Raw genomic sequence first — 12,902 nt, forward strand, 5'->3', positions numbered from 1 at the left:
AAAACTGTTTTTCTTGGTAACGTAGGAGCCTACACATAATTTCATAACCATTCTGCAGTAGACGACGCGGACTGTCTGGTTAAACGATAGGATTGTTATCAGATGCTAATAAAAACCCTCCCAAACCTCTTCTGTGGAATTTCTGCCTTTGATTGGTAACTAAAGTGCATACCTACTACACTATTGCCTGTACCATTGTGGCCTTGTGTTAATTTCAGACCTGCTTGTGCTTGTTGCTGGAGAGCTCTTCGATTTTCTCACTGAGGTTAACCACAAATGATTCTTAATAATTGGGGAGGAGCTTCCATTTAGGTTTAGGTTCTCTCCCATGCTGTAGGGCCTTAAAGCTGGATGTCCCAAACATGTCTGTGCTTTAGACTTGGGCAGGTTTTTGTTATTCAATAAATTCCATATATACACCAATATATGCACATCTGTACCTCCATTTTCTCTTGTGATGTGCAAAATTTTATTCCACTTTTTAATGTTCTTGCATAGTTGCATTTCCTGATTATCAACAGAATCTAGAAGTTTGTAATCTCAATACCATATAGTCAGCTTTCTACTCTTTTAGTATTAAACGCCTAAAGGTTAAGGTTGAATATGAAACTGAAGATGATGCCATTCAACAGTGTTGGCTTTATTTTCCTTTGACAATATAAAGGACTCTTCTGCAGCACAGGATAAAGACTGCAGTAATTCTGTCTTTTCTACAGTTTCATCCCAGGTGCTTGCGTAGTATTAAATGACATCTACTGTAATGTTAACACTGATTATATACTCAACGTAATTCATAATTATTATTATTAATATCTGATTATATGACCTGCAGCCTTAAAACATCTGATTTTACAAGTGTGCAGTCATAATTTATGCTAACATTTTGTCTTCCTTCCGGCTAGATGTATATTTTTGACCGACCGGGTATGTGCGGCCAAAGGATTGAGGTACACGGTGATGTCATTGATGCTACACCCTGGGAGCTGCAGGAAACCATCTCTATCAGGGTGATCAGAGGAGGGTAAGTGCTGGAAGCATTTATTTATTTATTTCCCCCTTCTCCCATAAAACAAATCCATATGGATCCTCTTGCTGTCGGTAACAGATATTACTTGTTGTCTCGTTTGTATTTTTGATTGTATTTTAGGCATGCATGTATGTATTTAACTTTGTAAAAGGACAGGACTTTGGACTTTTCTTTTTTCTTTTTTTTTACATATTTATTTATTAGGTTTTAACTAGTTTTACATAATATACAGTGAACATAAAATAAAATAATGACAAAAGGCATAATAATAGAAACACAAATAAAGCAAGCCATAGCAAAGGGGGAGGGGAGGGCAGGCATACATTTAGAGTTGGATGTCTCGAGACCGGCCTTGGTCTCAAGACCACTTTTACATGGTCTTGGTCTCGACGGACTTTTGTTTTGGTCTTGTCTTGGTCTCGATACCCTCTGGTCTTTTTTTTTTTTTTTTTTTTTTTGTGTCCCGTTTGGATCTTTAGCCATCAGAATTGTTGTCTTAAGGCCAAGAAAGATGCCAAGCGGATTTATTTTACCAAGTGGATCATCATGGCCTTGCCATATTGGTCCATTTGATTGACCTTTATTATAATTATGAATTTATTTTATTTTCAGTTGCTACAAACGGGACAGACATGACTGGGGGATAGGACAGGGAGAGAGAATGAAAGAAAGAGAGGGAGAGAAAGAAAACCAAAGGGGAGAAGAGACGGTGAGAAGGGGGGGAAGAAAGAAAAGAAAAAAACAAAACAAACAACAACAAAAAAAAACCCCACCTGGGTCACCTGTATGGAGAAAAAAAACAGAAGAGAAGGCAAACAACAAAGAGCAACATAATAAAAAGAAACAGCACTATCACAATAAACTAGCTAGCAGTAGATATCAGTAGATACTAAATAATAAACGATATTGTGCAGCACGCAAGATAGACAGCGCACAATGTGCTTTGAGGCAGCAGCCAAGAAAGCTGTAGTCCGCATCTGTGAATACCCGTGTGTACACCTGTGTGGATCAGCATGCTTGCATTCCAAAGGTTTTTCCATGTAACGATCTGCTAGGGAGTGTGGGGGAGCCACAGCCCCGTCCCCCAGGGTATGAAGCAGGTATGTAGGAGATCAAAACTCCAGACATCCAGAGGCCCCCAGAACACAAGAGACCAAGGAAGACCAACAGAGGGGCAGCCGCGCCACTGTCCCAGTAAGAGCTGAGGAGAGTCCCAGATGAGGGCTCACTCAGCAGCCGCGGAGCAGAAGCCAGGGGGAGTTGCAGTGACGCGCCCGTGAGCTCCACCGGCAGCCAGCTGTGCCTGAGTGACTGAGCCCCAGGCCGAGAGGCCGGGGGCACCCCACCTCCAAAGTGGCCCGAGCGAGCCCCAGGCTCCAGGCCCCGATAAGCGGCCGCCAAGGAGTGAGCCAGTGTGTACCTGGACGCCCACCCCCAGACACAAAGAACCACCAACGCACCGACACCTGAGGGAGTCCGCCACTGGCAGGGGAAGTGGTGGTGGGTGGAGATAGGCCTCCAAACCCTCTGGTCTTGACTACAAGTCTAGCATACATATCAAATTAGCACTTTAACTTGGCCTAACCGATTTATTACCTTTTCCCAAAAGACTTTCACCTGTGGGCACTCCCACATGCAGTGAAACAAAGAACCCCTATCCACGCCACACTTAATACAGGTGTCTGGGACTTTGGACTTTTAAATGCTTTTATTTACCAAATGCAGAAAGTAGCGCTTTCTTACTACATACTCACTGCAGAGTTATGCATTAATATCTAAAAGAGAAAAAAATGGCATTAAGTGACACAAAGCTTTTCACAAGGAAATAAGTAAAGAAGTTTTTCATGATTTACTAGATTTTTCTTTTTCTTTTCTAACCAGAAACTGTTTAATCACCAGATTTTATAGCTGCAAAACCTTTTGTCAAGTGTACTACGTATATCTCACTTTAAGGAAATTGTATTTAAAATAGCTTCTAACCTTTGCTATATATATAATTTTGGTTTTGTCTTTTAAATGTCAAGTGTTTAGCAAGTCAGCGGTTTTTCCAAATAAAACTCTCTCCGGATGTGATCAGGTAGCGTTATAAAAACAAGACTGCTATTGATGTGCTGTGGGCATGCAAATTCCTTCAATCGTTAACACACCCCAAACACAAGCTTAAACACACACCTGCCTCAGACATGGAATGTTTTGTCAAACACAGCCAGCTCTGTGAACCTGCAGTAACCCTGCTGGTGCTGCGCTGGCCTGTACTAACACTAGACTAATGCTTCCTCAGCTTCTTACAATGAGATAATTATACTGTCAGTTCACACACCATTTCCTGCGCCACTACCCAAACCACAGCTAATACTCTAATGTAAGAATGCAAAGTAAGTGGCATTTGTAGGCCATCAGCCTCTGACTTTAAAAAAAATCTGTCTTTTATAAAGAGATTACCTTTATCAAGCAGCTCAAGTGTTGGGATTTTATTGGTAGCATACTGCATATGTGTCCATTTTAAAGGTACTTGTACACTGCTTGCATGTTTCTACTATGGTGTCTTCTATTTTTACTCATATTTAGAGAGGAATATTCATTTATTAGGCTATATTTATTGATCACATTTCACATAATCCTTGTAACTGTAGCAGCGCTGGAGTTGCACAACATTTACCAGACCGTGGTAGAAAAACTGCCTGACATTCTTCATTATTAGCAGTGCGTTTGATTGCTTGTTCATGCAGAATTTCATCTATAAGAAAGAGAAAGTGTGTGTTGTTCTATTTAAAGAGAGGGCTGTAAAAGAAAAGCCAATCTTAAAAAGTAGCAAAGTAGTAGGATTTCATTTAGCTTCTGATTCCCATAAAGTTTTGTGCCTTGGGTTTATTAAAAGCAAAATTGTAAAGTAGTGAATGACTAGTGTCAGGTTTTTAATGTCCCTGCCTCTAAAAGTCTTTTTGTTAGTAACAAAGCCGTATAGTTGGGTAAAATCAACACTGGCATTAATGAGAGTAATAACAAATACTATCTCTACATTAATAATGAGAAATACTCGTTGCTTTGACACATCAGAATGATGTTGCAACAGTAAATGTCTATGAAAAGTGCATAAACATATTATCAGGAGAAACAACGGTCATACGCAGCAGGCTGTAACCTTACACTGCCCTTTCTTTTCTTTTTCTTTTTTTCTTCTTCTTTTTAATCCTTTAGGTGGGTGCTTTATGAGAAACCCAACTTCAAAGGGGAGAAGATTGCTCTGGATGAGGGTGACATCGAGATTACTTACCCGTTCAGCCCTCCAGAAGAGCAGCAAGAGAATGAACAGAATGAGGGAGAAGAGCACAACGGAGACACAAATGATGAGCAAAAGGAGACCAAGCCAGCCAGGAGGTTCCTCATCGGATCCATACGAAGAGCAGTGAGGGTAAGAAGAATTTTCTTTCCCTCTGTTGTCGCTGGTTGTTGCCACAAAGCCTGAATTAGGATTTGAAAGCTAACTGAGTGCAGTGGAACATTTTATTGCAGAATCATTATATCAGCATGAACGGCTGATTTCTTAAATGTTTTGTTTTCAATCTTGCGAGTGGCTGTTTGCTCCTTAGCTCAATGGCACCATCTAGTGTCAAAAATAAGTGTCAACACTTGACTGGGCCGACAAGTATGACAAGTCAGATACTACTACAAATGTACTTTGTTTTAAAGGATTGAAACATTGAAGCATGAAAATAAATATTTAATTATTTTCTACTATTTTATTAATCTGAGATATATGGACTATTCACATCAAAAAGCCTGAGACACTTATCTATTGCATATATTTATTTTTGTTTTAACATGCCATACCTATATAATGTCACCTGCGTGGGTTGTCTCCCAGTACTTGACGGTGATTGGTTGGTAGAGGTGTCTGTCTGACATCAGCTCATTCTGTATTCAGAACAATAACAGTGTTGCTCTGTTAGTAAAGAGTATAACATTCTTTATCTTCAGATGGCATTGTGCTCCCATCCTTTTTCTCGCCCATACTCTTTGAAAATGCCTACAGACTGACATATTTGATTTTCCTCAGAAAACAAATCAAGTTAAAATATCTGACAATCCAGACCCAACTGGTGCGAAAGCTCCTTTAACAGAGGTTGGACAACTTTCTTGTCCATGCTGGAGGTGTAAAAATCTACTCATTATGATGTTTATCTGTAAGTCACGTGTTTCCCATGTGACAGCAGCGTTACAGCCTCCCTCTATCCTCCCTCAGGACTACAGCGTTCCAGAAATTAGCCTTTTCCCTGAAGAGGAAGCGGAGGGAAAGAAAGTCATCTTCCGAGATACTTCCGATGATGCCAGGATTTTTGGTTTCCCCATTAAGGCCAATTCCATCATTATTAACGCAGGGCTGTGAGTGATGTTGATCTATTCAAAATGCTTTGTAAAGCCAAAATTAATATGATACTGATCATTTGTCACTAGTGTTGCATTTCATCCAATTTGACAAATCAGATTGCTTTAATGTTTTTTACTGACATCTATTTTTCTGCTCTTCAGGTGGCTTGTGTTCGCACAGCCTTTCTTCCAGGGTGTACCACGAGTCCTGGAGGTTGGGGGGTACTCAAACCCAGCAGCCTGGGGGGTGGAACAGCCCTATGTGGGGTCATTACATCCACTCAAAATAGTAAGTGTCACTTCTAGAAGCACTTACAATCTGCCTTCTTTATCACTTGCACTTAATTTGGATTTCTTTTTCTTTTTAACTCACAGGGTGAACCACAGGTGGAAAATCTGAATGATCCAAAGGTGAAGAAGGATGAATTTTCCTGTTCACAAACTGCTACTGAAACTATTACTGAAACTTAAAAGCTGACTTTTTGTCTCCAGATGGTGATTTATGAAAAGCCCTACTTTACTGGGAAATCGAGGACAATAACCACCAACATGAGAGACTTTATGACCAGAATAGAGAGGCAGCAAACAACCTTTATGTATAACGTGGGCTCTCTTAAAGTACTAGGAGGAATGTAAGTGGTATTCTTGCCTGTTTGTATTCGGTGATCCTTGAAAAGGCATTTTGCAAGTTTTAACAGCTGCAGATCACATCATTACTTTGTTTTTGTTTTGTTTTTTAAGCCATGTGCCTTTCTCTGTTTCTGTAGCTGGGTGGGCTACGAGAAGGAGGGTTTCCGAGGCCACCAGTACCTGCTGGAGGAAGGAGAGTATCATGACTGGAGGGTGTGGGGAGGCTGTGATGCTGAACTGCGCTCTGTTAGGGTCATTCGCGCAGTAAGTTACAATGACTTCATAAGAACTAATATTTGTTCATTCTTCTCATGTTTCGAAGTCTTTAAACGAAACCGCTGTGGCTCCCAGTAAGTGAAAGCTGCACATTAAATTGCAAGAGGGCCGTTTAACTTGAAATTGTTAATACGTGTCTCTGGTCTCGAGACCACGTAAAAGTGGTCTCGGTCTTGTCTTGGTCTCGCTGTCTCAGATCGACACAGTTGTCGGGAGATTTGGAGTAAACAGTATCCATGACACACAACGTAACGTTCGATAATGTGTCATGCTCTAAGAGCCGTGCTCAGAGAGTGCTTTGTAGTGAATCAGAAGAGTCGACTCCCATTGAGCGAGAGCCGGCTCCTCACTTAATTTCCTTTCGCTGCTCAGCTCTCACACAGTGGCTCAGCTATGCTCCAGTTCCTCCATATTGTGGCCAATTACATCATGTGAAAAACAGAGAGGGTGAGAGACGCGACAGTCAAGTGGAGTGTGCGTCTGTCCTCTCAGTAAGTGAGTGAGACAGTAGACAGCGGTGAGGAGGGTTGTGCAAGTGCATTGCAAAAACACATAAATATGCCTGACACCTGTAAACGAAGCAGCATCTGGCTGCAGTTTAAAGACTTTTTTTTTTTTTTGTCTCGTCTTGACTTTGCCTTGGTCTTGACTAGGGCTGCTCGATTATGGCAAAAATGATAATCGCAATTATTTTCACTGAAATTGAGATCTCGATTATTTGATGATATTTATTTAACAATAACAATGTATTGAATAATGACTTTAAAGATTGTCAAAATTTAATATAAAATAGTGTGCAAATACTGATAACAGTGCAAATGTTTGCAATATAAAAAATGAATGAAAAATGTAAACATCTATGTTTAGTGAACTTTGCAGTGTTGCTCTGTGGTGCAGCTACGACACTGTAGCAAAGTTTACACACTGTGTCGACTTGATCCACGTCTGACTCCGCGAACCCATAATGTTTCCACACCACTGAAGTTTTCTTTACCTCTCTTTTCAACCAACAGCAGTCACTCTCCTCTCCAAATAACTTCTGCTTAGCTTTCCGAGCTTCCCTCGGGTCCTCTTAATTGTTGTGACGCGTGTTCGAAATGCAGAGAGGTGCGCTCGATTTGCCACACGGAGCAGCGCGAGAGTAAAGCACGAGGGAGGGGCTAATAATCGGCTCAGTCATTTTTAATGATCGTTGAAAGCCCAGATCGTAATCGTGATTAAAATTCGATTAATTGAGCAGCCCTAGTCTTGACTCGGTCTGTCTTGGTATAGTCTTGATCTTGGTTTAGGTGGTCTTGACTAAAAGTCTACAACAAACTCATAACAACAGGCTCCAGAGAAATGAAGCGACTCCGATATGATTTATATTATCAGTAACGTGATAAATATTAGAATGCAGACTATTAATCAGTTTGTTTGTTTTTTTGTCTCTTGCAGGACTTGACAGACCCTGCCATGGTGATGTTTGAGCAGCTAGAGGAAGACCAAGATGGAGTGCAAGAGGAGAAGACCTTCGAGGTGACAGAGGCCATCCCTGACGTTGAGCTGTTTGGCTACAAAACCTCCACGCGTTCAATCGAAGTAATCAGTGGGGCGTAAGTGTGTAGAAGACACCAGTATTTTTTATTTTTTTTAATATATATATTTTTCCCCTCTTCTTACATTGTACCGACGAATTGACAGGTTTTACAATAATCAGGTATTTGTTTGTCTTCCTTACAGATGGATCGCTTACTCGCATGTGGACTTTTCTGGTCACCAGTACATTCTAGAGAAAGGCTTCTATAATAACTGTGCTGACTGGGGGTCTCAAGACACTCGTGTCTGCTCAGTTCAGCCCATCTTACTGGTGAGAATCACTGGGAGTCGTATCTTCAAACTGCTAAACTAAGAACTGTGCAGACATGTAATTCTTCTGTTTGTTTTGTTTTGTTTTGTCTTGTTATTAGGCTCCAAATGACAGTTCAAGGTCCAGGGATGAGGTAAGTACAGTCATGTGGAAAGAAAGCTTTCATGGGGAATTGAATTGAAGCAGTGTTGTAAAGAAGAGACTGTCTGAATTGCTCTAAGCTTGGGTTATGCAGGGTTTTTTGTTTTGTTTTGTTTTTTTTGTTATTTTGCTCCACTGTTCAAAGGTCGACAGGCTTAGTGTATAACTTATAAACTGCAGTAGAGTTTGTTTTTCTTCACCTTTCTCTGTCCCCTGCCTGATAGCAGTCCCAAAACAATGTGCGAAGGTTACATTGAACTGTATTACTTGAATCCAGAGTTTCTTTTTGTTTGCTTAAAACCTTTTTCAAGGATGGAGCATATCTTAAAGCTAATAACTTGGTCAAAGTTAAGCACCTTGACATTTTCCCTGTTAACTTTGCTTCTGTCACAGTACCGATATAAATGTTCTCAGCTGGCATCTCACCTTGCTTTTCCTATTTCTTCTTGTCAGATAAAATTGTACTCTGAGCCAGACTTCCAGGGAGAGTGTTACATCTTTAACTGCAAACAGGAGGAAATGCCAGAAAAATTAGTTACCAAGTCATGCAGAGTGACGGGAAGAAGGTGAGTAAGCAGGAAGTAAAGTGAGTAAAAGTTAGAGTTGACATGATTTGGTGTGTGTGTATTTTTTATTTTTTTCAAGTCAATAAGCAAAGCAATAAAGACACAATTTAACACTGTGTATTTCAGCTGGGTCGTCTATGAGAATGAACAGTTCTCTGGGAACTTGTATGTCTTATCTGAAGGAGACTACCCCAATCTAACCAGCATGGGCTGCCCCCCTGACTGTTCCATTCGTTCTGTTAAGATTGTGCCCTTGGTAAGAAATGCACTCACACAGGAAAATTTTGCTCTCGATTATAAGATACCTTTATTAGTCCCACGAGTGGGAGATTTCATGTTATGGGTGCCGACCTATTGCACACAATGGCAATGGCCTTACTAAATGCTCTTTCTTTCTCCAGTTGTTCTCAGTTCCTTCCATCTCTTTGTTCGGGCTTGAGTGTCTGGAGGGCAGAGAGATCACCACAGACACAGAGATCCTGAGTATGGTAGAAGAAGGCTTCAACAACCACATCCTGTCGCTCAGAGTCAACAGCGGCTGGTAACTTACATGCAATTAAATGGCTTCATCAGCTAATAGTGAACCAAAAATATCTTGCTGAGAACCTGGATACTGTTGTCATAAGTAATGCTTTGTGTCCACTTTCCTGCTTTGTAGCTGGGTGATATGTGAACACAGCAACTACAGGGGGCGCCAGTTCCTGCTGGAGCCAATTGAAATCACCAACTGGCCAAAGTTCAGCTCCCTTCACACTATTGGCTCAATGTACCCAGTCAGACAGGTTTGTTAACAAGTATTCTTTACAATGACTTTTAAACATGAGGTACACAATAAGAGAACCTCTGAAAGTTTGAATCTTTATTAATTATTAAAAGAAAATTATACAATTATTTTCTTCCTGCTTTTAATGGCATTAAATCATGTTTATAGACTTAAGCTCCTGTCGCCAGCACCAGTTCAGAGCCTTCATTTTACACAATAAGTGAAGATTGCATCGAAAAACCCTCATTAGGAGCCTTAAAAAACAAACAAAGCCTTTATTAGGAGCCTTAAAGAAGAATAATTTGATCCTAAAGGTGTTGATTTTGGTGTTCTAGGTCACTCATTAGTGTTATTAGTAAACCAGGCTGACATTTTTATAAATCTCAGATGTTAAAAGTATCCAATAGTTCCAAAACGGAGAGAATGGTGATTCTGTTGGTCCCTATATTTAAAAAGAAAAAAAAATGGAAACTAATGTCCATCATTACAAGTGCAGCCAGTTCTGTTCACTTCAGCTAGTATTTATTTACAAATAACTTTGAGTTGTCTGGCCTGCCCACAGATTCTATAACAGTAATACATTGTGCTATTTTTTTCCTTCTACAGAAGCGCCACTTTTTCCGTATCAAGAACACAGAGCGAGGTCACTTCCTGTCCGTCCAGGGTGGCGTGGAGGAGTTGAAATCAGGACGAGTGGTGGTGACGCCTGAGGTGGAGCCACTGAGTGACATCTGGTTCTACCAGGATGGACTGATTAAAAACAAGGTAACAATGCTGGTGACATCTCCGAAAACCTCAACACAGTCATACATTTCAAATCTTGACAATTCTTTCCAACATAATACTTTGTGTATTCTGTAGTTGTCCCCAACCATGAGCCTTCAGGTGGTTGGCAACATAGAGCCAGCAGCAAAGGTGGTTCTGTGGACAGAAACCCGACAGCCCGTTCAAACCTGGACTGCCCCAATGAAAGGCCTCATCACTAGCAATACTTTCCCTGGCATGGTCCTGGATGTTAAAGGTATGAGAAGAAAATGTGGTAATTTAACCTTTAAACATTTGTTGCGTGTAAAGTTGTTAGTGGCTATTGTAGTTTTTACTGGCTTTCATTTTCTAAAATTATTAAATATTAAGTTATAATTGGTCATCACAAAATCTTATCTAATCTCAAATGATATTAACTTAATTTTCAGAAGTGTCCAAGTTTATTTTCCTGCATATTCCCTTTTAAGTGTTCACTGGCAGGGATATTTTTTTTATGTATTAATGTAATAATAACAATTCCACAATGAAAATGAGTTTATTTAGTTACATTCCACTACAGCATGAATAATTAGTCAGATTTACATTGTGAAACTACTTTTTTCATCAGGTGGCAAAACTTACGACAAGGACCACGTGGTCATTATGCCCGAGAATGATGAGAGGCCCAGCCAGCAGTGGGAGATAGAGTTGCTGTAGCCATCAGCAGCACAGGAACCGAGCTTATCTTTGCCACTTTGTGATATTGTCTTGATATTTCAGTATCCACTCTTGTATCTGTTTCATGACTTACTGCATCTCAGGACATGCAATTCCTTCTAAAACCTATGAGCTAGTTTGAAATCAGTATCCAACAGCAAGAATGCGTAGAAGCAATAGATGCCCTGCAAAAGCTGCCCAAGTTGTTTTCAAGGTTTTTTGTTAGTTTGCATTCATAGCATGAAATGTTTTTTTTGTTTTTTGTTTTGTTTTTTTGTTTTTAATCATTTTCAAAATGTATTTTACCAAAGAAGAGTTTAAATAAGTGCCTTGATTTGTTTAGTTTTATTTGGAGCATGAGTCGAAAAGCAATGGCAAATACATGTTATTTGTTTGAGGATGTACAGTGAAAATTCCGTATATGGTTCACACTGTTCTGCGACTTTCATTTGACCTTCCAGCTGATCATTTGTCAACAATTTGATTATCCAGCCTGGGATTTCCATGTTTATCGGAATCTGGGTTTATGGGGGCTTTTTTTTTTTTTTTTTTTTGTCTGTAGAAGAGGAACATCATCTCGTCCTATATTTGTTTACTATAAATCTAAGTTTGAAATTCAAATTGCTTTTGGGCATTTGATTTCCTGGAATGAAAACAAAATGGCCTTCTGGGGTTTATAGTGAAGCTGGATGGGTGAAGCCAAAAGGATGTTTAGTATTCAAGAAATGCGTGTTACGCTTTTAATTTTTTGTTTTTATATATGTAATATAAAAATCCTGTATGTGTTGTGGGAAATGTTGCACTTACGTGTACATGCATGGTCCAGTGCAATGAACTGTGCAGTTTCTGTCGAGTTACCGTTTCTTGACATATTTTGATGTAAATCTTAATGTGTATGTTTCTGTGTTCTCTGCTTCAGCTGTATGTTAATATTTGATACTAAAGATGTAATTTCATGTTATGTAGGAGGGAAAGGTTTTAAAATATTAAATATTGAATAAAATGATTGCAGAAAAGATTACAAAATAAGGGTGTATTTTTATTTATTTATTTTTTTTAATCCATTCATCTTTTTCTTTCTTGTTTTTCATCATAGTTTTTTAAACTACTCAGGACATTATCTGCTGTGCATTTTAGACCAACATCATCAGTGCTCATACTTTAGCTCTTTGAGAACACTCGAGTGAAGTCCAGTTCTTAATCCAAAGGGTTAATATGATGTTGGTGGACCGTTTCAGCTACAACAGCTTCAACTCTTTTGGGGAGGCTTTCTGCAAGGTTTAGCAGTGTCAAATAAGCTTTGGTGACCTCTACTATTTTCACCCCAATTCAGCTAGCATTTCAGCTGCTTTCAATAGTTGTGCACATGCTTGAATAAACAGTTTTCAATCTTTAAAAGACATTTAAAATTTCAGACTTCACTCACAAATTCACCTAATTCACATATCCCATGCGTTCAGTGGTTTCACTTAAGCCACGGGAAGTATCTAGGCCACCTGCACTATTATTTAAATGCTTCTATAAAAAATAAAATTTGAATTGTTTCTAATATTTCCATAGTAATGAGATGCATACAAATTGTCCCTTTAAATAGTGCTTTGTTTAGCAGAGTTTATCAAAGGGTACACAGTCTGCTCTAGATCAGCTTTGTTTGTAATAACCACATAGATCTGTTTATTTGCCTTCTGTAGACGAGAAACTGGTAGAAGCCAACCAGCACAGAGGATGGGACAGATCAAAACCTTGTGACATTTGTTCTTCTGTAATAAGTTTTCTGAAAAAATGCACAACACCCCCGCTCTCTATCACATCTATATCCTC

General features: G+C 39.6%; 1 protein-coding gene across 1 annotated transcript in view; it reads left to right on the plus strand.

The window, feature by feature from the left end:
• crybg2 (crystallin beta-gamma domain containing 2) overlaps window positions 1-11,646 on the plus strand; it is a 36,968-nt gene extending 25,322 nt beyond the window's left edge. Inside the window, exons 8-24 of the mRNA XM_085396510.1 lie at window positions 903-1,021; window positions 4,226-4,439; window positions 5,271-5,410; window positions 5,558-5,684; window positions 5,771-5,806; window positions 5,888-6,027; window positions 6,163-6,289; window positions 7,739-7,896; window positions 8,024-8,150; window positions 8,251-8,283; window positions 8,745-8,857; window positions 8,984-9,113; window positions 9,259-9,398; window positions 9,516-9,639; window positions 10,227-10,385; window positions 10,482-10,641; window positions 10,993-11,646. Of these exons, the coding sequence (XP_085252636.1) occupies window positions 903-1,021; window positions 4,226-4,439; window positions 5,271-5,410; window positions 5,558-5,684; window positions 5,771-5,806; window positions 5,888-6,027; window positions 6,163-6,289; window positions 7,739-7,896; window positions 8,024-8,150; window positions 8,251-8,283; window positions 8,745-8,857; window positions 8,984-9,113; window positions 9,259-9,398; window positions 9,516-9,639; window positions 10,227-10,385; window positions 10,482-10,641; window positions 10,993-11,081 (2,136 nt within the window). The 3' untranslated portion in view covers window positions 11,082-11,646. The remainder of the gene's footprint in view (window positions 1-902; window positions 1,022-4,225; window positions 4,440-5,270; window positions 5,411-5,557; window positions 5,685-5,770; window positions 5,807-5,887; window positions 6,028-6,162; window positions 6,290-7,738; window positions 7,897-8,023; window positions 8,151-8,250; window positions 8,284-8,744; window positions 8,858-8,983; window positions 9,114-9,258; window positions 9,399-9,515; window positions 9,640-10,226; window positions 10,386-10,481; window positions 10,642-10,992) is intronic.
• The last annotated feature ends 1,256 nt before the right edge of the window (window positions 11,647-12,902 follow it).

The sequence above is a fragment of the Rhamphochromis longiceps genome, linkage group LG22, assembly GCF_057381845.1.
Source record: "Rhamphochromis longiceps isolate RC_006_pf linkage group LG22, R_longiceps_female_GT1.1, whole genome shotgun sequence".
NCBI lineage: Eukaryota > Metazoa > Chordata > Actinopteri > Cichliformes > Cichlidae > Rhamphochromis > Rhamphochromis longiceps.